Below are 25,304 nucleotides of genomic sequence, written 5' to 3'. Positions count from 1 at the left end.
ATTCTCAGTGCAGAGATACCTTTCCTTCAGCCAAAAGTGTAGCTGCTGTATCTGTTAGTTATCAGGAACAATACCCTATGGAACATTTTCCCTCAGATTGTTGGATACAATACAGTATTCTACAATTAGACTTCATGGTAGACTTCATTCACCTGTACTGCCCTTGAGCTGTAGCGCACCACAGGGTGGAGTTCAGTCCTGGTTTACAAAGAGACCAAGACTGAATTTAGTGCAAGTCTTTAATGTAGTTTCTATTTTAATGCTCTTCATTACTACTATTACAAAAATGGGGAATGGGGCTTAGTTAGAGTCTATAGACCTGTAAAATGAATAGATTGGGAAATAGGAAAAGGGAAGTTTAAGAGTGAGTTTGTCATTAAGTGTTTACATGATGGTCAGTCAGTGGCAGATCTTCACAGGGTTGGTCTTCTGAGAGAAGGTGGGATGCTTAACAGGAAAGTTTTGATTGGTCGTTTGGTTGTTTTCAGGTTTTTGTTGGTGGTTTTTTTAAGATGTGTGTTATCAGGCAAGCTCTGTGAAGAAAAAAAAATCAACCTATCCAAGGATTTTTTTTTTGGAGGTACTATGTAAAAATGTCTGCTTCTGCATATAGCTGAATACAATGAATAGAATTTTCCCTAGAAAATTTTAAGTTTCTGGCTTCTATTAGACTTTGTCTGATAACATCCTAAAGAATTTTGTCAATATGCAGAGTGACTTTTGCATTCTGGTAGTCCAGCTGTTCAGTTACAACTGTCTTAAAAAGCTGTGTTAAAGCTTGCTGGTCCTGTAACATAGACATTTAAACCTCTCTGTCTCCCCCTCCCTCTCTCTCCCTCTCCTTTCTTTTTTTTTTTTTTTTAATCTTGAGGTTAAAGCAAGTCCTTTCTATCACTAGCAGCAAGAAAGTTGTTTGTCCACCAAATTCTTTTTCCCTTTTTCCTTGTACTGAGGCAGTAGTTGATCTGGCTTTTCCTCAGTATGATTCCATTACACTTTGTTGATAGGCTTTACTGTCTTTCTGTGACAACTTGTAAAAGGGTCTGAGACGTGTAGATTTCTGGGTCATATGTTCTAGTAAGATGTTTGAGCCAATGCATCTGTTAATATATGATACACTTGTCTCTACTGTTTTCTCTAATTACCTCGATCTTCTGAATTTTTGTCAGTAACTTATTTACCAGTCATCTGGCCATAAATGTTTCTGTAGTTTTCAGTGGCTGGATCACATAGGTGTCTAACAGAAATCTAGTCATTTACTACTCTTACCTGATTAAAAGCAGAATTTCTACAAAAGACAGTATTTCAAACATCTGTTAGTTTGTTGCGACATTCTTCCAGCAGATTGAAATGCCTTTTACAATATACCTGTTACCTGCTGTGAGCAGAGCACTGACGTTCTTTTTATAATTGCAGTAAAGTGAAAAGACACAATTTATTTCTTTGTGAGGAAGCAGTGAGGAGGGTGAATTAAAATCAAGTGAATTACTAATGCATAAATGCAAAAATAACTGTGTAAATCAGTGTCAGATTTTTTCCTGCAAGTTGTACAGAGTGAGGCACAACTGTGTACAAAAACATTATTAACTTTCTTATAGTTACTTATGCAAAAGACATTGAGACTGCTCACAAAAGCTAGCGTGTGCTTTGCTAGACATTTATGTACTGTAAAATTTCAGCTCTACTTGTGACCCCACTTAGTACTGTCACCTTGAGCCAGGTGTGTTGTGACTGTATTTTTGGTTATATGGAACAGTACAAATAGTAGCCTGGGTCCTTGAGGTCATCATTGAGGGTTTTTTGATCTCTGATTTTTAAATAAAGATTTTACATGTTTCCCTCACCCCATTCAAAAAATGTCTGTTTTCTGATTGGGTTTTTCCCTTTGTTTTTCTAAACTGTGTTCATCTTTAGTTCTTGAAGGATGCTTTTAAATCTCATTCTTTGCTGTAGAGCTCTTAATAGGTTATGGGGTTTATTTATTAGGGGATATAATCCTAATTGGATATGTATTTGAAAGTACTCTGGGTTTGGAGTCACATAGCTCTGTGAGTGTCTATCTGTGTGTATGTGTGCTTGCAGCTCTTAGAAATGAGTTGTCATTAGCAATTTATCAGCTTTAGAAGTCAGTCTCTTCTGCCAGTTGTCATTGTAAGTTGTAGGACAATACTTCACCTGTTCACAGTTCCGCGTACTAGTGCTAATGAACTGCTTCTTTTTTTTCCTAATGCAAATGCAGATCACCATCTTTTTCCTCCCTTTCCCCACTTTTTTGGTTTATTATTATTATTATTATTATTATTATTATTATTATTATTATTATGGGGTATTATTGTTTTTGTTAAAATCTGTGTCTTGGAAACAGTTTCCCAGTAAGTTCTAATCGTGTTTGTTTTACTTCCAGTAGGAATTGGAACTGAATTTATTCATCCACTTCTCCAAGCCTTTTGAAAAGTGACTAAATGCAACTGAGTCAGATTGTCTGTGGGTATGAAGTGGCTGGGAGAATCCAAGAACATGGTGGTAAATGGCAGGAGAAGTGGAAGCAAGTCGTCTAATGACCACGCACAGACCAAATTGCAGCATGCGGGAAAGGAGAATCCAAAGACAGGCAAAAACGGGGTCGAGAGAAGATCAAGCAGATGTATGTACATGTTTATGCTGCTTAGTGCTGTATGTGATAAATTAATCAGTTTGCAAGTCATACTTCTGTCTTATCTTAATTCATCAGGGAGGTCTGCAGTCAGCATGGAGCTAACATCACAAGTATTAATTATGTTTGTATTTTTTGGATGTGTTAACTCCCTTCAGATCAGTTTAAAAGTTAAGTAAGAATAACTGGGTGTAAATTAATTTTGAACTCGTATAATTATAAGATACATGGTTGGCCCTAAGTAAAAACAAGTGTGATTTGAAGTGGATAACATAATTTGAAGTACTAGCCCAACTTTTGGTGAATGCACTTGTAGAAGGAAACGCCATTTTTTAATGAAGTCACATGCATTGATATCACTGTGAAATGGTTTTAAGGAATATGGGGGTTTATTTTTGCTGTTGATCTGGGATGAAGGACTTAACACAAATTCAAAGTCCTAAGTCCTTTATTCAGATCTTGGGAAAGTCAGGTTTGAAATTTCATGTCTTCATCATGTTTATAGGTCAGAAATTTTAGAGGTAGGCATGACTGAACTGTGTATTCTGGAAAGATGCTTGTAGTTGGGGAAGGAAAGAGAGAAGGAAACCAAAATTAAACAAACCCATAAAATAACATTCTAAAATACTTTCTTCATTGGCTACTACCTAAATGAACAAAAGCAAGAGGGAAAAATTAACTGTGCCTCTGCTTCAGGTATTTCATCATCTTCCTTAGTTGTTTTATATTTTTTGCCTCCAACCTGTGGTTGTCTGTCCCCAAATGTTGCTGGGCTTTATAATGTCCCTGAGATGATACCTAATTTATGCTCTCTTGTTCACAGGTAGCGGTGCTTCAGGATTTGAGGGTCAAAGTCGTTATGTGCCTTCCTCTGGAATGTCTGCCAAGGAGCTCTGTGAAAATGATGACCTAGCGACTAGTTTGGTTCTTGATCCCTATTTAGGTTTTCAGACACACAAAATGAATACTAGGTAACTTGTCTTTATATTTCTAGAAAAGAATTTGTCTTCTTAGTTGGAATTTCTTGCATGTTTAAGAAAGCGAAAAAATGCCAATTTGTGAGTAGCTTCTGCCTTTAAAATGGTGTTGCATGTGAGACTGGAACTCAGCACTACAGATGCGCACTCTCACAGTGCTCCATCGTAGGTCTTTGCAGTGGCCTCATGTATCTGTGCTGTAGGGCAGGTTGCTACTTGGCACCATTTCCTGGCTGAAACAGTTAATTAATCATAATATAAACCACTAGTCATTTGAAATGCTTCAGAGAGAGAAGCCAGTGTTTGGTGACTTCTCTGTTTATTTCGTATGCCTGGATGCCTTTCCCCCCCCCTTCTTACTCTTTACAACATCACAAGGAAGATGTAGTTCCGGAGCAGTTCAGTGTTGGTGCCACTTGATTCGAAGTTCTTGCAGACCCATGCTAAAGGAATTGCTACTCAGACATGTCTGTATGTATAAGATAAATTTATGTGCCAACTGGAAACTTGCTTACCAGAATTTCACACACTTTTGCACTGTTACACATCTGTCTGAATATTTCTGGTGTAAATTCATGTGGTGGTCTCAGGGTTTAGTTGTTCATGCTTCTCCCTCTCTTACAGGTGTACTACTGATGATAAGTATGTTCTATAGATCACTACTAAGCTCTTGTTTGCATGCAAGATCTGCATTGATAGCTTAATGGAAAAGCTATATATAAATTAAAGTTTCTGAGGACTGGAATCAGGTGCTTATTAGTGTGCAGTAATAAGAGCTAGGGTTTCAAGGCAGGACATCTTGGGAAACAGACTGCTCAGCTCTTCAAACTATTGCTGTGACTATTTTTAAAGAAGGACAGTTTACCTGTGCAGCACAGTCACATAACCACAGTGCCACTTAAGCAGATTTTGTGTGTGTATGCAACAAACCGATTGCTTCAAAAATGACTTTTAGATTAATTGGTGTTGTCATGTTACACAAGTGCTTGCTGTTATAACCTGACAGCATGGGTTGCACATGAAATTTCAGCTGTCTGGTCCTAATAAATGCAAAGACTTACTCCAAAGAGATTTTTCTTTTTTGCTAGAGAGTGCAACATCCACCTTTAAGAGGAATGTTTGAATTCTTCCTATTCCCTCCATGCTATTGGTTACAGTATCACATTGTGCCTAGTGTCCAGGTAGATATTTTTACAGTTTAGTTTGAAGTGTCTTTGTATTCTGATCAGTTAATCAAGCTAAATATATATGCTCAAAGGACTTTTTTGTTTTCTTGCATGAACGATAGTCTACAGATTACACACAGGTAGTTAATTCTTACGCTTTTTGCAAAGGGAATGATGTATTCATTGTTTAATAGTTGGAGAAGCTACTGTCATAAACGGTGGTTTATGTTGATATGATGTCAACACCTAAAATACTTCTTTAATTACTATTTTGAGCCAAAAGGCCACACAAAGACCATCATCCTCTGTTTCTTCCTTTCTCAGACTTGGAGAACAGTTACAGGCAGTCTTCAAGGAGAGTAGTTAATAGTCTTGGAGCAGTATGGGAAATACTTAGGTGAGGCTTACAACTCCTACTAGAAGCACATCTGCTTGCCTCTTTCTTGTCCTATTGAGAGAGTTTCTGTTGTTGTAATGAATTAAAATAGAGGCATCAGCATAGTTCCTGTTTATCTTTTTGGTGCGGTGATGACATCTGCTTGTTACTGTAGCTGTGATGCTTAGATTATCTTCCTTCCATCAAGTAAACTGTAGTCTTTCTAGAGCTCCTAAGATTTATTGTTGTTTTCATGGCTTTGAGGGAAGGTGGGGGGAAAGCAAGTGTGAAAAAGCTAGACTGTTTCCAAAATGCCAGATGCCAGTACCCAAATACTACAATGTAGTAGAAATAAAGATTTACAGCTTATGTTTGGGCATCTTATGCTTTAGTGGGATGGAGTCATATTAGTTACATAGTTTTTTATTGAGGGGTGCTTAAAATAAAACAGCCATTTATGGTGGCAAGCAAGTATTTCATGTTCCCTTGTTCTGATTTGTGAAAGTGCCTGTGCCACCATTCTGCTATGCTGTTGGAAACACAGAAGAGGTTTGTATTTTTGCAAGTAGCAGCCCAGGATAAGTTGATGACTACTTAATGAAGTTGTACTTCATCTTACCTCTGCGAGCCAAGTCTGTGTTCCTCTGTATGAGTGTTTTCTCTACAAGCACTTTTTCTGCTTCATTAATTCTTCTAGTTGAAGAGTTTGTGAACTTGATTTGTCCAGAGTATATTGATTAGAGGAAAAAAACCTTTTAGTAAAGTATCTAGATTGCTGTTGAAATATCTTTATACTTCATCTTCTTTATAATGAATTAGTGATCTGGTATGATGGTGACAAGAACTTGATTGTTATTTTACTTGTTGTTTTGTGGGGATTTTTGGGGTTTTGGTGAGTTTTTTTGGGGGGGGCATAAAAATGAAGTCCTGTAGTTCCTGAATGCTCTCCATCTTGGGAATTGGGCTATTAGCTCTGGAAGCTGTCAAGTCAGGAGTGTCTGAAAGAGCTGAAGACTAGTTCTCGAAAGATTACAATTGAATCCCCCAAAGTGTTTGTCTAATGTTCCTCTGAAATGTCTTCTTGTCACCAGGGATTTGATGGACAGCATAACATGTAGCTCTGGAAATGTCTTCAGTGGCTGTACCCAAAAGTAATTTTTTTCATTGTCTTAGATTTCTAAGAGGAAGCAGGTTTTTTTTCAGAGCTTCCAATGCTCTTTACATGCTGAGTTGTCATTCTTTCATCCAATTGGTAGCTCTTATCTCCACAGAATAGCAGGCTAGCAGTTAATAGAAGAAATGCCATATCTTAGGAAGTATGTTCTTGTCAACTATAGCTGTTCTAAGAGGTTTTGTTGCTTCTTGTACAAATCCTGTTATATCAGCCCTTGTTTGGCTGGTTTTGTGTTGAAAACAAAACTCATTTTGCAAGCTATACATCCTAGGTTGAAAGTTGTCAAACACTAGAGATTAAAACTGACACTTGTAAAAAGCAAAGTGAATTCTCGCCTGTTTTACCATCTCTTATTTTCAGATGCTTTTCCCTAGGCTGAGCACTGAATCTTGAAATTGCATGACTTAATGGCTAATCTGCTCCTTACTGTCTCACATATGAAGTGTTAGCATTTAAACCTTAAACCAGACTTCTGATCATACTGCTGCTGTTAACAGTCAGTATTGTTTCTTGGTTCCCTAAAGCACCAGCATCATGCTAGGGAATACTGAGAGCAGTTCCAATGTATTTCTAAGTTTGCAAGTGATTTAGGAAGTCAAATACATTGTGGTCTGTTCTAGGAGAATCTAAGGGTGTTTTTTACCTCCCTATTGCTGCTTTTTGTGACATTACAAACTGGTGTGTGGTGTGGGTGGTGGTGTCCGATAACACGGGACGAAAGGACCAAGCTTTGAGAATTTCCATATTTCCCACTGCAAACATAAAGTGCTCAGGGATGATGTACAGGAAGCAGCTGTTTCTCAACACTGCATCAGGAGCAGTCTCTGACTTTGGTATAAACAGTCATTCCTGAACTTGACAGGGTACGCCACGCTTTGTCCCTTAGAGTCATCGTTGAGCAACAAAGACAGAAAAGACAAAGCAGTTCCATATCACTTGCATTTAAGGGTCTGTACTGAATCTCTTCTGCACTCTTCAGCTCATTTCAGTATAATAATTAGTCTTATTAACTTCATCTTGAATGGGGTTTGGAGGTTGAAAAAGTTATGTGACTTCTGCTAAATAAGATATTGTGGCTGTATAGTTCAACTTCAGTGTTGTGGTGCTATGGAGATGCTGGGTTAGAGGTACAGAGCTCTTATGTGGTGACAACCTGTTTCACACTGAAGCTTTTACATTTTTCAGACCTCAATGTCTGTGTACTTTGCAAAATTATTTTTTGTTTGACTTTGTGTAAAATCTACTTTATCTGGGTTTTTTAGATTATTTTTACTGATAACTTAATTCAGTAAAGTCTTGCTTCTGGTTGTCTTCCTTCGCTGTGTGTAATCACACAGTGATTATGTTGGAACCAACTGTTTTGTTGGAACCAACTGCTTTGTTGAAACCAACATTTGCCAAACACCCTAAACAACCAAATGATGCCCTGCCCTTCAAACCAACACCCACCACCTTACTTTTACATTTTTTTTAGTTTTACTTATAGCTTCAATAAAAATTGTTACATCTCCAAAAGATGGAGTGGCTTGCATCCAGTAGACATGGTAACTGCTAAATTGAATTTACCATGTAGAGTGTCAGAATAGGAATGGGGGAGAGTGTTGGGGACGAGGGGTTTGCATCCTCCATATTTATTTTTAAAAAGTATTTCTTATTAAGGAGAATGATATTATATAAAGAATTTTCTTTACTTCTACCCTAGGCTGTATTGGAGTTTTGATCAGACCTGGTGTGTGTTTAGTGTTCAAGAAATTTAAGTAACGTAGATTACTTTCTTCATTAAGAATGCTCGTTTGAAATTTAGCCTTTAAAGAACGTGAGGTCCCATATGGAAGTAGTGGTGATTAAAGGCAGAAAAAGTTGATCATAACTGATACAATCAGCTTTGAGGGAGGAAAAAAATACTCATACTGCAGGGTTGAGCAGGAAGGAAGCCAAAATATATGTTAATTAAATTTAGTTGTTTACACTTATTTTAAATAGATGATTTTCAAGTCTTGTTGTGCTGTCTTGAATGCTTAACAGGCTTGCAGTTTAGCTTTTGTGCTCAATCTCTGCTACTGCGTGAATAGTAACTTGCTGTCTTTCCACAGCCACGTAAATAGAAACATCATCCAGACAAGGTCCCTGTTGTTAAGAGGCTAATTGGGTGATATATTTTGATAAATTCACTTGTCTTGATGTTCCCTAGTCAGAAATTAAGAAGCGGGTTTGGAAGTATAGCTCTTTATCGTGCACTCCTATGCTTTGTGGAGTTTCACTCCGGATCTCCTTCAGGATCAGTTTATCCTTTTTGTTCAAACTCACTCCTCTCAGTGGCTGAGACTGAGCAAGGTGCTGTGCTTCTGAACTTACCAGAAACTCTCCTTTAACTTCCTTTATAGGCAAGCATCTCACTGACCTTTGGCTTTATACCTTGGAGTTTCAAGAGTCTTTAAGTACTCCCGAGGTAAGAGAAACTTGAGAGAGAAAGAGCTTTGCTTCCCCAAGCCAGTTTTCCTATGTCTTCCTTATTGAGACCACATCAGTTTGCCCTTAGTTGGGATAAGATCATCTTCTGTCTGATTTTGAAACTGCAATAGCCACAGTTTTGTTGGATCTTGTCGACTAGGGAAAAACAAGTATTTTCTAGGGAAGTGTGAAAAGTTTCTGTTCTGCAACTTGTGAGGAAGAAGGGCTATTATTATTTCTTTAAAGATAGTGTCATAGCTGGGTTTTTCATTCTTAGCTTACTTTTAACAACAGGCTATTTTGCAGAAGATTTCATGTTCCATAAGACCTGACCCCTGAAGTTGTTGGTAGGGTGGCTCAAGGAATCTGTGCATGTGAGCAGATTCAAACACTAAAGTGTCTTGTTCATCTTCCCTGATGGAACTTAATAAAGGTACTGTTCACAGGAGCAAACCATAAAGAAGCAAACCAGGAGAAGTCTGCATAAACAATTCTCATTTTAACCATTTAAAGCGGTTTAGAGACTGGATTGGCTGGTTTGTTCAGTTGGTTTCCTTGTACTCTCTCTCTCTTCTTTGAACTAGTCTCCTGTTTTACTGATATTTAAAAGCCAGTTTCTTTGGCTCATTTTGTATGTATACATTTTGCTGTGGGGCCTTTTCAGGCTCTCTTTGTGGTGGAGCTCAAAAACAGCTGTGTAGACTCTTCCATCAGGTTTATAGGTTTTGGGAGGTTTATTGTCATGTGTAAATGTGGAAGCCCTGTAACACCAAAATGGTGGGATGTAAGATTGCTTCTCAAAACCAATTGGCTTTTTGGTTGCGAAGGACTAATAAAGAAACTATGATAATATAGTTACATAGTCTATATATAATATAGATAAAAAATTATAATCCTGGGACAAGTGAGGTATCTACCAGCAGACCCTCAAATTCTTAAAGAACACTGGACTTCTAGGCTTTCTTGTCTTCTTCAGTGTCTCAAATCAAGAGGTATCTTTTAAAGTATGTATAGAGATACACCTGTGAAAGACTGAAGCTTTCATGAGGAGTCTGGACTGCAGTATTCTGAATTTGCTTGTAAACTTTATATGCTCTCAGTGCAGTTTACATACGCTGTTGAGCTTTGAACAACTCACTGACTCAAGCTGAGGGTGTACAGTGTCATTCTGTTTCACCTGATTTGGGAACCATTGAAGTGAAATGTTGTGCATCATGTTGTTTTCCAGCATCTTCCCATGTATTTGTGGATACTTTTTGCTTGTTTGAATTCCTGCTTATCTCATTTTCTCTGTTTTGTCACCTTGTAAGTGCAACATTTTGATAGAGGTGCTGCAGAAGGTCCCTTGGTATTGATTTTTGAACCCTTGGGTGCAGAGAGTCATGTTGTTTAAAAAACTCAGTTCCTGTTTGAAATGCCTAACATACAGTGCAGCATTCATCTGACCTTATAATGTTTGGGGGGTTGTACAGTCTCTTCACCCCCTTCTTGTTTCCAGCCACCTTTTTGGCCTTTTCAAGACTTCAGCATACACTAACTATTCTACTTCTTTGAAATGGTGTAACTTGAGTTTCTGCTAATCATTTAAAGGAATGCCACCAGCAGTGTAGAATGCCTGAGACAGGAACCCAAAGAAACACCTACTGAATGTCATCCATGGAGGTATGTGGGTGACTTTTCAAGGGTTGAGGCCAGGTTCCGAGCTACCTAAGGTGGCTGGTCATGTAGATGTTGACTCAGTCTCTGAGAATGGGAGGTTGTTAGAAACCTGAAATATGAACATCACTTTGGGGCTGTACAATGTGCTTCTAATTGCTAGAAAATGTAGGGTGTTGATTCTTTTTTTGTAGGTCTTCAGAACCACTGTCAAGCTTGGCATCTGCCCTGTTTATTTTTTTCTCTTTATTTTTTTTTTCCCACTGGGGTTTCAGTTGGGGTCGCTTTCTTCCCACTGGTAGTTGACTTGGGATACTGTTTTCTTTAGCTAACCTGTACCAAGTTCCTTGATGATAAACAAGTGTGATTATGTCTATCAGCACATACATTGCCTGTCTGAGGTGCTAATGCAGTTTTGAATGTGGTGGCTTTTCTACCTGTCTTTGCTCCTGCAGGTCACATAGCTAAAAAAAATGGTGCATTTCAACATGTAATATATAGTGTAAGGGAGAGGGCAGTCATTCATGTAGCCCGGCAAGAACAGGCATAGCTGAAGACCAATTTTAGCTGTAAATCCTGTGGCTTTTTTCCCTCATGTAATGTTTGCAGATAAAGGTGTAAGCAAAATGTTAACTCTCATGTTTGTGCATATTCTACTTCTGCTTCTCCTGGTATAAGTTTCCTTACTGGAAAAACTGTTTCTGATTAAAACTAAAAATGACAGCAGGTCATATTCTGAAACTAGTTAGGTTCAGTTCAGGCTATATGACTTCACATTCCCTTGATGTACGAGGAAGCTCTGTGAGTTATGATTATCAAATCTGGGAGAAGTCTTTCTGGTTTTGGGAGAATAGAGATACTTCTGTGTGTGACTGGCAAGTTGAGGGAGACTTTAGTGTGCTGCAGAACAAAAGTACTGATGATCATGTCATCTGTAGAGAGTTTTCTTCCATGATACAGTCTCAGCAACTTGTTAGGCAGTTAGCTTTTTGGGGGGATGGGATAAGTATATTCCTTAATGAAGAACTTGATTGGAAACTTCTTGACATGATGCATGCCACAGTTCTAAGCAAGCATCTGTTTCTTAACTGACTCCCGTTTTGTTGTTATATCCCAGCCAGAAGAAAACTTACCTGTCTGCTCAGAACTCCTTACTGTGCTGTGTTCTCTGAAAACTCACAAGTTTATACTGATAAATTTTGCTGTGTTCAAAAGTGTCTCAAAGGTTGCTTAGTCATTATATTACAAGGAAGTTTTTCTGATGGAGAATGCAGAGAAGATTTATAAAAGCAGTAGCATGGAACGCTGATAACCTGCTGAAAGTGATACTGCTGTTAGGAGGTCTGTCTTTATTGTATCAGGAACATAAATACAGCACTTTCCTTCTAATGAAGGAAATTGAATCCTCATCATTGTTAGTTATTTCTTATTAGATTCTTAGCATCTTAAAAGGTGAAATAAAATTGAGAGTTAACACTTAAGGTATTTTGTTTCCTTCACACAAATTGCATAGAAGCAGCAACTCTTACTTGGTCATTTGAAAAGAAGTTACTGGCAACATTCAGCATTCTAAGATAAGAATAAACCAATTTATGTGGTAATTTAAAAAACGGTATCAGTGAGGAAGTTGATGAGGTTTCCTTCCACCAACTTCAATAATTTATTTCCCCTTGTTTACTTTTGTCGTCCAATACCAACTTCATTTGGTAAGTAAGAGGAAATAAAATCAGCGTGGTAATGCACGTCAAGCAGCAAGTAACAGGATTTAGTCTTACAGATTTACTCAAAAGCTGTTAGTTTGTTTAGCTCTTCTGTCATACGTTGTGTATGCAAAACATACAAATTGTAAAAAAATCTGCAGAAAACCATTTCTCATGACCCTAGAAAATTTTTATCTTTGTGAAGAGTCCCCTGGGGTGTGTCATACACTTAAAAGTACACACACACAACCTCTGTCCCAAAGCAGAGCATATATGGGTATGTGCTCAGTCAATTTATAGAGATTTGACATAATCTCTAATTAAGTGCTGCTTTCTCTTGGTGGTTTTGCAGCTCAAAATGGAGCTTCTGCTTCTGGCAGTCATGCAGTTTTCTTCTGTTACCTGTTTTTTTTACTGTTGAATATGTGAAGGGCAGTTTCTATTAAATCTCAAGCTTTGGGAAGAAGGTGGAATTCTCTGCTAATGTACAGGGGTTCATTTTCATATTTTACCTGTCCATGATTTTTCAGCTACCTGTTTCCTGTAGCCAGTGTTTGGGGGAAAAAATTCTTACAACTGCACTACCTTGTGGAACCTTAATCTTCCACGGGTGTAGTAGCTCTGCCGTGTCTTATAGATACTTCTTCTGTAGCCATTTAGAGGTGTGTTTAGTATGAATGCACATATTAAGTTTGCATTCCACATAAACCTGTGTAGTGAATTTGTCAATATAATAGTGCTTTGGGTTTGCAGAACTTGATTTGAAATCACTCAAGATAGTTGTGTGTTTTTTCTGTTTTGAGATTTCTTACTCAGTCTTTTTGTTGCACTGCCTAATTGTTTACTCCCTATTTAAAAAAAATCGTGTGGCATGTGATGTTGTAGAGGGCTTAAATTTAAAATTGCATATACCCGCATACACACAGCCCAGTTACAAAAGCAAGTACTGTGCACAGATCCCCTAATACCAATGTTAACTAGGAAACTTAACAGCATCCAGTTTATTTGCAGAATTCTTTTGCACAACCACTCTGAATGATAATAAATTTGTTAACTAAAGTTATACTATTACTAAAAAAGTAACACTTTTATTATAATAGTTCTTTAGCTGCTTTGTTCTAAATAACAGGTGCTGAAAACAGGGAAATATTATTGTGCATTGGTTAACCTTATCAGAGATTTGTTTTGTAAATAAATCATGCATTTTAAAGGTTCCAGGTAGTATGCTTAGCTTTGCCGTACTTCCACCCCTTCCTCAGGAAATGAAGACCTGTGATTTGAGTACCTGATGGTCAGTCTCTTTATGCTAGGAGTTAAATATTGATATGACTAGCAAAAAACTCTGTACTGTGAGTAACTGTGAGGAAGAATTGAGAATGATTGACAGTGGACTGGAACAGCTTTATTCTTTATTTCAGATTTCGACCTATTAAAGGAAGGCAAGAAGAACTAAAAGAGGTGATTGAACGTTTTAAGAAAGATGAGCACTTAGAAAAAGCCTTCAAGTCCTTGACGTCAGGTGACTGGGCCCGGCACTATTTTCTTAACAAGAACAAAATGCAGGAAAGGTTGTTCAAGGAACATGTAGGTGTATTTGTAATTAATGTGCTTTTTCAGATGTTGAAAGGCTAAGAAAACATAAAAATTTTTTAGGAATGTAGCAGTAGTAAAGCAATCAATTGCTCCGTTACATGTTAATTGTTTGATTGTTTTTTATCAGAAACTTCCTTTGTTTTTTAAAGCCAACTAGACACACCCTCACTTTTATTTTTTTTTGTTAACTTTCAGTGCCATTTATTAATAGACATGTAAAAAGGAAGGTGGGTTTTTTTCCCCTTTATTGTTTGTTTTGTGGTTTGGTGGGGTTTTTTTCATTTTTGTTTTTTAGTTGGGTTTGTTGTTTTGTTTGGTTTTTTTTTTTTTTTTACTTACAGCTATTTTAAATCAAATTGGGTGACAAAGGAAGGTAAAGGAAAAGGGAGGAACCTTGTTACCTCAAAATACCTCAGTTGTTTTGGATATAGGGGCTTTATGTGGGAGTGTTGTTCCTCTTCCTCCACTTGCCATACCCCAAATCCATTTTGTACGTAGCATAAAAGTTGTTAATTCTCAAAGTTCAAAGCAAGAAAATAATCTTTTTTTTTTTTTTAACTTTAGAAAAAAAAAGAAACTTCTTCAGGAATGAGTCTATTGTTTCCAGATACAATCAAAAGGAATTTGGCCTACTTTAGAGTGCACCAAATCTAGTAGTGTAGAAAAAAATTAGCAGAAAAAAACTCTGCTTTGTCAAATGCTTTTTGAGTAATACAACCACATTTCATCTGAAAAAAATTGATCCAGCAGTCCCTGAATTCATTATCTAAATTTGTCATGGAAGTAATATCTTATTTTCAGGACTTCAAATAATAACATGGGTTCCTGTAGATTTTTAGATCTCTGTGGTTCTTAAAGATCTGAGATTACTTGAATGCAACTATTCAGTGAGTTTAAGGAAAAAAATTATCCAATTTCATTGGTTGGTCCAATTTTGTACCATTCAGGGCATCTTTAATTTTCTTAAACTCTTTGGATAGTCACATTACCCACGTGAGGATTCCTGCAAGTCATTGTGAAGAAATAAGATCAACATAATGTGTATAGCTAAAATGTACAGAGATGCATTTCAACAGACAGTATCCCATTGCAATATCCATTTTGTGTTTTTGTGCAATTCACTGACTTTCACTATTTATATAAGAAGTTCCTCACTGCTTTTGTTTTGCTTGTAACAGGAAAGTACTGTTTTTTTCATTGCAGGTATTTATTTATTTACGAATGTTTGCAACTGACAGTGGGTTTGAGATCCTGCCTTGTAATCGGTATTCTTCAGAGCAAAATGGAGCCAAAATTGTTGCAACGAAAGAATGGTAAGAAATGCGTTTACTGTTGCATTCTGTTTCTGTCAATTATTTTGAAAGACTCTAAAAAAGATATTAAAAAGTGTGATGTAGAACTAAAACTGCAACCCATGAAATACAGTTCTGTATTGTTACTTGCAAATTGAATTTTGTGTGTGTTTTTGCTAAGTACTTAACACAGGATACCTGCCTCTGGAAGACATTCCTTTATATATTTGGGCATATCCATATAGTGTTCATTATACAAGTTTTTTTTTTAATCTTGTTTTCAGTCAGATAATTGTTTTCCTCTAGTCGTGAGTTGTTGGCCTCCTGTGAGAAACATGACATTACGGTGGATTTGCAGCAAATTATTGTGGGGGAAATGAGTTTTTCGCCTTTGTGAAACAGGGGTGTTATTTGCATATTTTGATTGTCCAAGATAAATCTGTCCTGGAAACACAAAGTTGGAACCCCATTGTATTTCTGCATCTCGTTTTGGAACATCTGAGTTTCATTATAAGCGTATGCATGGCAACACCAGTAGATTCCAAGTTAATTCAGATTTTAAAATAAACTCACACACAAATTATGTTAGCTTTGCTTAGTGGCAGTACACATTCACACCAGCACATCTGAGGTGACAAAATGCTGTTATGTGTGGGCTAGGATGGAATGACTGGACACTGGGCTGGCAGCAACACAACCTCCACGTGTTGTCAAGTAATCTTTAAGTAGGCTGAGGCTAGTTTCTAACTCTTCATGACCGTAGTTGAAAGTTCCACAATCAGGATATAACCCAAAAAAAATACTGGTTGGTGATTTTTTTGTTTGAATTCACCCCTTGGCTGATTCTTGAAGTTTTGTATGTAGATGTGTTGGAAACAAGTTAACTTTCCATGCTCAAATCTTGAGTGGCCTGAGAGCAAGGAAGACAGGAAAGTTGCTTGTTAACCCTCTTGATATCTGGAAAACTATTGAGACTCAAACCTGATAGAGTTCTCAGCATTCTCTGTCAGAGGAGACTTCTGCACTTGAAAGACTTGGCTTCTAGTGTGTGTCCTTCATGTATGTTTAGTATCTCCATATTCATCTGTGTCAGAGTAATCTGGCCAAAATATGGAATGGCTACTCTGAGGAGCAGTGGAAACAGTGCCCATGCAGGGGAGCAGAAGTGGTGTGCTTCTTCCTGGGCTGAGCAGTCAGTGCCTCTGCTCTGCTCTCTTCATGACGGCAGATGGGCTGCCTGCACACCAAGGCTTCCTGGATTTGTGGATTTTTGTTGGTGTGCGTCCTTCCCTCTTCCTCATTCTATTTCAACTAACAGCTTCATGCTGAAGATCTGCTCATGAGAGAGGAAAACATCTTGCTTGAATTCTGGCCTTTGTTCGAGTCAATACTGGGCCTCATTTAAGAAGCCATGGAGTTGTAAGCATTTTTATTATGCTGGGTTTTCCTGGCCACAGGAAGAAGCATAGGAAACGCCAAGCAGGAGCAGCTGTAGGAAGTCAAAATATTTTAAGTGTTGATGAGGAGGGAGTGTACACAAATGAAAAGATCTCGCTTTTGGTTTTAACAACTGTAGAAGCTGAAGTAATCAACTCTTACAATTTCTTGCCTGCAGTCTCAGGAAATTGTAGGAACAATGGTCATAATTGTTACTGACGTCAGATTTGATTAATTGATTCTATATAGTAGCATAAGAACATCTATTTCGAGTCTGGAAAAAAGTTATTCAGCCTAATATCCTGTCTCTCAGTGAATTAAAATGTGAGGCTTATAGGGGTTGTGGAATGGTTCATCAATAACAAGAAGTGTTTTGCAACTTTTCTTTTTGTGAAATTATTTTGTAATTTTGACACATGTATTCTTATTTCTGCTCCTCTTTGCGCTAAAGGAAACGAAATGATAAAATAGAATTACTTGTGGGCTGCATTGCTGAACTATCAGAAATGGAAGAAAACATGCTGCTGAGACATGGGGAAAATGACTTCAGCGTCATGTATTCCACACGAAAAAACTGTGCACAACTGTGGCTTGGTCCTGCTGCATTTATCAATCATGGTGAGTAGTAAATATAGGAAGCATGTTAAAGGGCATAAGTAATTCTACTCGGAAGCGTTATTATATGTGAGCTGAATAACACAAGAACTTGGAGAAAAATGTCTGAATCTGACATATGGTATTACTGTAGGACAAAATCCTGTTGGGATTTTCCCAGCCAGAGCTGATCACCTGTGAACTGGGAAGCTCCCAGAAGGCTCTAGGAAGTGATGCCTTCTTACTTGAAATCGATGTTGGAACTGGCAGCTAAATTAGTGGGGCATATTGTGGGTTACCTTGAGTTCTTTGTGAACTTAGTCAACAGTAACATCTTTCTTAAGTAAACTTCTTATGCCTCTTTAACATTTTACACAGAAGTTTAGCGATTCAGGGAAAAGCAGGTAGGACTTAAGATAAATCTGTTCACCCTAAAGAGGAGGGAAACTGAACATTTGTGGTAGAATAGGGAAGAGCTCAGAAACCCAACTATGTCAAAACAGGTACCTTTTGATGTATGATTTTGTGCAATACTAACTTAGCTCCCAATATTTAGTTGAGATTCTACAGTTATTAAAGTCAGAGTGAATCCTTACTTTAGATATCTACAACTATTCATGTTTCAGGTCTTATCCACAGTTAATTGACTTTATCTTTTGGACCTTTTTCAGATTGCAGACCTAACTGTAAGGTAAGCAAGAAATTAAAAGTATATAAATAAAGCACCCTGCTTTTTTGTTTTGTTTTGTTTTTCTTTATCCCTACAACTTTTCTTCCCTGACTGTTTTACTTTTATTTCTTACTCAGATACTCTACAGCCCTAATGATTAACCTTATTTTGTGCTTTTCCCTTCCTGTCATCTCCTTCCCCAGTTTGTATCAACGGGCAGAGATACGGCATGCGTGAAAGCTCTAAGAGATATTGAACCTGGAGAAGAAATCTCTTGTTACTATGGAGATGGGTTTTTTGGAGAAAATAATGAATACTGCGAATGTTACACCTGTGAAAGGTATACATTGATGTAAATAGGTTTCATCATATATTTTGTGAAACTGGAAGTCATTGATTATGAGTACTCAGATTTTTGGACACAAAATAATTGCTTTCTAGGTATTTGCTGTAATGATTTTTCTATGTTGTTACAGAATGGTCATGATGCCTGAGAACTCTGCATTTCTTTTGATTCTCTTTTTCTGGAGATAGCCCAACATGAGACAAAGTGGATCAAATCATAAGTGTAGATTCTTACAAATATTTGTACTGAATAAAGTAGAATTGGAAGGAAAAACAGATACAGCTTCTACAATACCATTGTCAACTGTTCCCTGACATTTGCTCCTTTTTGCACTAGCAAAAGCAAATTTCATTTTTATATGTTGACCTGAAGTTCTCTTCTGCTGGGAATGGGCAAGGCAGTTTTTCACCAAATGCCATTAGAATTTGGGAGTTTGTGTATTTGTAAAGATCTCCTAGTTTGGACAGTATTCCCCTATATCTGTGCATCACACAATAGCAGCAGAGTTGTTATATTTGGTTTTCACCTGTGCTGTCCCAATCTGCTTTCTTCACAAAATCAGTTGAAAGAATTTCTTAGTTGGTTTTTGCCACACTGAAACTTCTGCTCACTGTGAGCAGACAGGTTCAGCATCATTTGAGAGAGCTTCATCCAGTTCCAAGAGGAATCGCACGGAACTCTTAACAGTTCTGCTATTGTTGGATCTAACTGTAGAAAGAAAAACCCTACAAAGGACAAAATATTGGTCATTTTGAGAATATGACCAATGAGAATTTGTCATATTGACAATAGCATAGTGCACCTACATATAAATAGTTCAGTAATCTTACTTTCATTTTTACTGGCTAGTTTGGTCACTAACAAATCTTGCAAATCAAGGGAAAACCTTCTGGTAAGGGCCTCCAAGCTCACGTGATGTTGGTGGATCATTCCAAATGAAGGGTACAATCTCAGACTTCGTCTCAAGAGATGCTAGTAAAAATGTACTTCAGTCCTGGGGACTGTTCAGTGTTGAATAAATGGGCACCATGATAGTTGATTTCAGTGTTTTACAGATGTGCTTTCTTTTTGAGGGCAAACTAGTTTTACGTGTCTGAACATTTGCATTACCTTGTCATTTTTGTATTTTAAGTGTATGAAAGTATTATTTTTCAAAGCTAATGTTTGGGTAATTCTAGCTTTAGGAATTTGCATTTCAGTCACAAGGCTATGTTACAGCAATCAAATATGAAAGATTTTGTTTTAGAGAAGTTAGTAAGGACTCATTTTTCCTTGTTCAAGACAGATGAGGCAACTGTCGCTTTGTACACCACAAAAAAAATCATATTTAAGTGACTCAATTTTGACTGTGCTGTAAAGGGTGTTAATTTGTAATGTTAAAATGTTAGACTTCTAAGAAACTGTGGGTATGTTTGGAGCAGTGGGAAATTTGTTGCTGTACATTTTTTTTTCAAGCTTCCAAAAGTCATCCCCAGGAAGATTTGCTTTTGTCCATGTACTCTTTCTAGGTGAGCCTGCTGTTCATGCTGGCCAACTGAGACATGTAGGCACCAAAGATGACATGTCAGAAGACAAAACAACCTACAAAATGCGAACCAATTCAGTGGCTCTTGGTATCATTTATCCAGATATTCCTGGGATTCAAACTACTGTATACGAAACAAAGCTGTAAGTTTACGTTGAGATTTATTAATACTTTGTGTCCTCTTTTTCTTTGTAGACGTGGAACTGGTGCTTTTAAATCAAGAGTGGGATTACCAGCACCTACTCCTGTGATTAATAGTAAATATGGACTGAGAGAAACAGACAAACGATTGAACAGGCTTAAAAAGTTGGGTGACAGCAGCAAGAATTCAGACAGCCAGTCTGTCAGCTCTAACACTGATGCAGATACCACTCAGGAAAAAGGTAATGCAAGTAAGTAAAGGGAAAAGCTTGGAGACATTAAAGGTTTCATAAAAACATGGAAAACTTTCACTGTGATGGAATTCCTCTCTTAGTGTTGAGATGTTCTCAGATACTGGTCATTAAAACTGTAATTTATTGAGGAATCTGAAGGCAATTTAAATAGCAAATTCATGGCTTTCAACAAGTGTTTCAAGAACCATAGGTGGCATGTTATTGTTTTGTTTTATTTATATCAAAACTAAATATAAAGTGTAAACACTTAATGTCTTGTCACTAATGTCTGTATTTCAAAATAAGGTAAACTACCACAGGCAGTAGTATGGTTTAGGAAAGGAAACTTACATAGTTGGAATTATCTATGTTCTGTAGGAAAACAATTGTTAAATAAATACTCTTAGTAGAGATTATTAAAGAAATAGTCATTTCTTTTAGAGATTGTTTAAATTGGGCTGCTCTTCCCTCTCCACATTCAGAATTGATAGGTCAGGTACCTATTCTGAAGTGAAAGTGCACACAGTTAGTAATTTCAGAAGAAATTGGAAGGGATTTTTGTTTGTAATGTTCCTGCAAAACTTCCCTTGATGGAGTAGTGAGTATCATTTACTTGCTTTCCTCCCTTTCCCACCCTCACCACCCTCAGTATGGGCAAAATGTAAATAATTTAAACTTTGACTTAACTAGTAAAGTTTGGAGCCACATAAAATATTATGGTGCCAGTTCTTTCCTGTTTGCTGCCGTGATATTAAATAAACAAAAGAAAACAAAAACAAAACACACACACACAAAAAAAAACCCACCTCAAAACATTTCCCGAAAAGGTTTTATAGTCTCTAATTACCCGGATTTAGAGTTGCACGTCTTTTGAGCAGAGGAAGGTCTTCTTACTTGCCACAGTTAAGTGATACCTGAAACTGAAACCATTACATTAGTTAAGGTGTTTGGGGTTTTTATCTTCCTCTTGAGGAAAAAATCCCAGAGTTAATACTGAAGCATGCTGACCCTCAGATTTTGCTGGAATAATACTCAGTAAAAACTGTGGATAATATCAAATAGATTTTTTTTTTTTAAATTGGTAGAAGAAAAAATTCAGTAAAAACCAAACTTGGTTGGTGAGCGAAAGTTTATCTGCAATGTAGTTGTACTTTTGGCTCATTTGGCAATTCCTTTCATGTCTTGAGTTGCAAGTTAAGCAGTCTCATTCCTTACTGCATACTGTCTGTCCTATTTCATGGATTTTCTTGAAATGTTCCAAATAAATGAAATAACTACAGTATTTGGGAGTGGGAAATTCAGGATAAAGAAGTGTCATAACAGAACTAATTTCTTCTTTTGCAGCTAACAGAAAATCTTCAATTGGCGTAAAAAAGAACAGCAAAAATAGAACGTTAACCAGACAGTCTATATCAAGAATTCCAGCATCATCAAATTCTACCTCATCTAAACTAACTCATATAAATAATTCCAGGGTACCAAAGAGACTGAAAAAGCCTGCAAAGCCTTTACTTTCAAAGATAAAGTTGAGAAATCAGTGCAAAAGGCCAGAGCAAAAGAATGCTTCTAGAAAGCTTGAAATGGGAAATTTAGTTCTCAAAGAGCCTAAAGTAGTTTTGTATAAAAACTTGCCCATTAAAAAGGATAAAGAATTGGAGGGACCAGTCAAAGTTGCAGTCTCTAGCGGATGCTTAACGAGGCACGCAGCGAGAGAACATAAACTGAATTCTGTGAAAGGTGCTCATGAGCATGGTGATATTCCACCCTGCACATACATAACAAGGAGGTCGATGAGAACGAGGATGAGTTTGAAGGAGACCTCTGACACAAAGCTTGAACCAAATACGTTGGATAGCTATAAGAATAATTTGACTGGAACACAATCGGACATTGTAGAGCAGCAGTCTCATGCGGGAAACGAAAACGAGGTGGCTCATGGACCATCACATAAAGGGGAGGGGAGGTGCCAGAAAAATGATGCAGGCACATCAAAAAAGAAATCTCGACAAGGAAAGCTTGTGAAAACATCTTCAAAAACAGAGGAAATTGATACTATGCACAACACAGCTGTGAAAGACAAAGTACCAGATTTGATTAGTTCTCATTCAGAACTTGAAGAGAGGAATAATGTGGTGGACACACCTGTTGGCTTTAAAGACTGCATCCCTGGATCTGGTGGCTGCTCTGTAACAACTGACAATTTTAAAGCAAAAGACAGCTTTAGAACTGCAAAAAGTAAAAAGAAAAGACGAATCACAAGGTATGATGCACAACTTATCCTTGAAAATAGCTCTGGGATCCCTAAACTGACTCTTCGTAGGCGCCATGATAGCAGTAGCAAGACAAATGATCAAGAAAGCGATGGAATGAATTCTTCAAAAATAAGCATCAAATTAAGTAAAGACCATGAAAAAGATAATAACTTATATGTAGCAAAGCTAAATAATGGGTTTAACTCAGGATCAGGCAATAGTTCAACAAAATTAAAAATACAACTAAAACGAGAGGAAGAAAACAGAGGGACATACCCTGAGGACCTTCATGAAAATGGTATGTGTTGTAGTGAAACTCTGTCCCTTTTGGAGTCACGAATGGAAGTAGATGATTATGGTCACTATGAAGAGGAAACAGCAGATGAATCTTCATCAGAAGAGGACGATGAAGAGGAAGATGATTATGATGATGAGTTTGATGACTTTATTCCTCTTCCTCCAGCGAAGAGATTAAGGCTTATTGTTGGCAAGGATTCAATAGATATTGATATTTCTTCCAGGAGGAGAGAAGATCAGTCTTTAAGGCTCAATGCATAAGCTTATAGGTCTTAAACTGACCTGGATGTCATTTTTAAAAAAAATATATAAAAAATAAAATAAAAAAAATAATAATAATTAAAAAAAAACAACAAAAATTCCATTTGATTATTCCTCAACTAAAGAACTTTCTGAAAAACTTAGTGGCAGCACTTCTTTATTCACCTGTCAACGTAATATTGTAGAAAGTGTACAGCATCCTGACTCTTCTTAAGTCTGATTTGTGCAGATTTTTATTGTACTTTTTAATAGCCTTCTTATGTGCAATTCCGAGTTAGAGGTAATGCTCTGTTGTAAAATAAAGGCTCAAGCAAAGTTATGAAATTGCATCAGATCTTTCCATGCAGGACAATGAGAATACAGTGTGGCTACAGAATTATTTTTGATTGGTAAGAGCGTTAGTTTGCTCTTACACTATTTGACTAAACAATTTACAAAATCATAGTAGCAGCATATTAAGGTTTTCTAGTATATGTTAATATCACCAGCAATGATCTACAGCTTTCCAATTTATTTGCTAGATGGTTTTTTCCCCCCTTGGAGTTTGTCAGTTTTAACACTGTATGCTGTCCCAGACGTACTGTTTGTGGCCTTTGTTATAGTAGCAAACCGTTGGTTGGAAGTCAAATTGATTTCTTTAAAAAAGAGAAAAAAAATATGAAAAGGTGTTGACAATTTGCTGACTTTTTAGTACATTATATGTACAAGGGTAGCAGTATGCAGAATAAAAGTTTGGATATGGTGTATTTATTGCTTGTTACGTAAATTAAACACCTTGTATTTAACACTTTTCAATACTTTTAGATAAAATTGTTCTTTGCAAGAATGATTGGTGCTTATTTTTTCAAGAATTTGCTGTGAAATAATGTGATTACGACGGGCAACATTTATCCAATGAACTGCAGCTATCCTAAATTGGTTCTTCATATTTTTCTGTTGCACTTGTAAAATGCTACAAGGAATTTAAAGAAAATCTATTCACTTTAACTTATGATAGTTTTATCAAATTAAAAACAACTAAGTCACAGCTTTTGTTCTGTGGTAACCTATAAATTGTTTGTCTTTTAAGAACCAGTTGTAAAAGACTGAAAAAATATGTATATGTTGTAAATATTTGTGTGTTGTGAGAAATTTTGTCATATGAAATTGAGATAACTTGCCAGAAGGGTTTTTAAGTTTAGAAATACATCCATGCCAATAAAATAGGAAACTGTAAACCTAGTTTTAAACTCTGCATCAGTTGGAGTTCTTTGCTCATACGTAGTTCACGTAATACTTCAGAGTCTGCTTTATAACAATGAAGAGCATCAGGGCAATCTTTGGCTCTTTGGTTTTTAATAAAAGAATGTTAGGAAACCTCTGGGCACAATGGACTTGTTTGTATGTATAAATCAGCTCATTCATAAGCCATTTCTTTGAAACAGGTCTAAAACGTCATAGTTGACATAACTGTGTATCACTTCAGTCTGTGGTATTTGTGTTTCTACTCAGCCATGGATTAAGGTTTAGAGTTTCTGTATCTGGGGGTGTAGAAACAGAAGTTTCATCCTAAAACAGTTGGTGTTGGATTGGTTAAGTCCACTGTTGGCTGCACAGGATTATCGTGTCTGCCCGAAAGAGCAAGAGCTTGAGTTGCATGGCCACTGTGCTACCCAGTGGTGAAATGGAGAACATCCGTGGAGAGAATTAAGTGTAGAATTAAACCCAATACTTGTAACTTTGTAACTTGTAACGGTCTGCTAAAGGTCACCACATCTCATGCACAGGGTGTGTATTTTTTTAAAACATGAGTAGGTCTGTCTGTCTGCAGTGTACGGCCTCTCCAGTCTGACCTGGGCATTCGGTTCAGGGAAGACAACACGAAAGCTTTGGTGAGTACACTTATAGTTGTGGTGGATTGTCTTCTGGGATCTTTAAATGTCCAGTATCATATAAAATGGGTTATTAAATGTTGGGTTAAAGGAAAGATAGCTGTGTTATTAAGGGCTTGCTTTGTAGTAGGAAGTGTACCAGGAAACAGTTGATTACAAATGACAGTAGTATAGCTCTTTCCTCATTTTCACTGGGTGCTGTGCCCTGGAAGCATGTGGCTGTATCAGTGAGAGCTGTGAGGAGCTGAACAGAGCATCTGCTCACTTTTCCTTCACTGCCTTATAGGTTATTGCTGCAGCATGCTCTGGGATACCAGTTCCCCTGCTCAATCCACAGGCAGTTTTCCTTGCAGCCTTGTGTCTCCCTGCTGCTCCTGCTTGCAGATTCATCTGGCAGCCTTGGTGGTTGTAGTGCGGAGGTAATAGGTTTACAGAAATGTAATTCACATGGGGATGTGAGGGAGAGGGAGATGACGGAGCAAGTAAACATTGCCCACCATTGTTGGTATTTACTGACCAGTGTGCTTGAGAGCAAGTTTAGGGCTTGCTAAACCAGCATCAAGCAATGAGAGCAGATCATAAAACAGGTGGGGAAGAAATTGCAAATGAATCCTCCCCTTAGATGTAGAAGCTGTTTTC

General features: G+C 37.3%; 1 protein-coding gene across 5 annotated transcripts; it reads left to right on the top strand.

Annotated features, from left to right (window-relative positions):
• The first annotated feature begins 2,329 nt into the window (after positions 1 to 2,329).
• Positions 2,330 to 24,151, top strand: KMT5B (lysine methyltransferase 5B). Of its 5 annotated transcripts, none has more exons than XM_027703510.1 (9): positions 2,330 to 2,644; positions 3,477 to 3,624; positions 13,572 to 13,737; positions 14,950 to 15,059; positions 16,927 to 17,093; positions 17,741 to 17,760; positions 17,943 to 18,079; positions 19,806 to 19,993; positions 21,329 to 24,151. In XM_027703510.1, the coding sequence occupies exons 1-9, from the start codon at positions 2,491 to 2,493 to the stop codon at positions 22,792 to 22,794; spliced, it is 2,556 nt and encodes an 851-aa protein (XP_027559311.1). In that variant the 5' UTR covers positions 2,330 to 2,490; the 3' UTR covers positions 22,795 to 24,151. The 5 variants fall into 5 exon arrangements, with proteins under 5 accessions (XP_027559311.1, XP_027559303.1, XP_027559328.1 ...); XM_027703502.1 differs by having other exon boundaries at positions 19,806 to 20,002; XM_027703527.1 differs by lacking the exons at positions 2,330 to 2,644; positions 13,572 to 13,737 and having other exon boundaries at positions 3,515 to 3,624; positions 19,806 to 20,002.
• Positions 24,152 to 25,304: the final 1,153 nt, after the last annotated feature.

Source organism: Neopelma chrysocephalum, unplaced genomic scaffold (assembly GCF_003984885.1).
Source record: "Neopelma chrysocephalum unplaced genomic scaffold, ASM398488v2 Primary Assembly neopelma1_24, whole genome shotgun sequence".
Lineage (NCBI taxonomy): Eukaryota > Metazoa > Chordata > Aves > Passeriformes > Pipridae > Neopelma > Neopelma chrysocephalum.
This window is presented reverse-complemented; position numbering and strand designations above follow the sequence as displayed.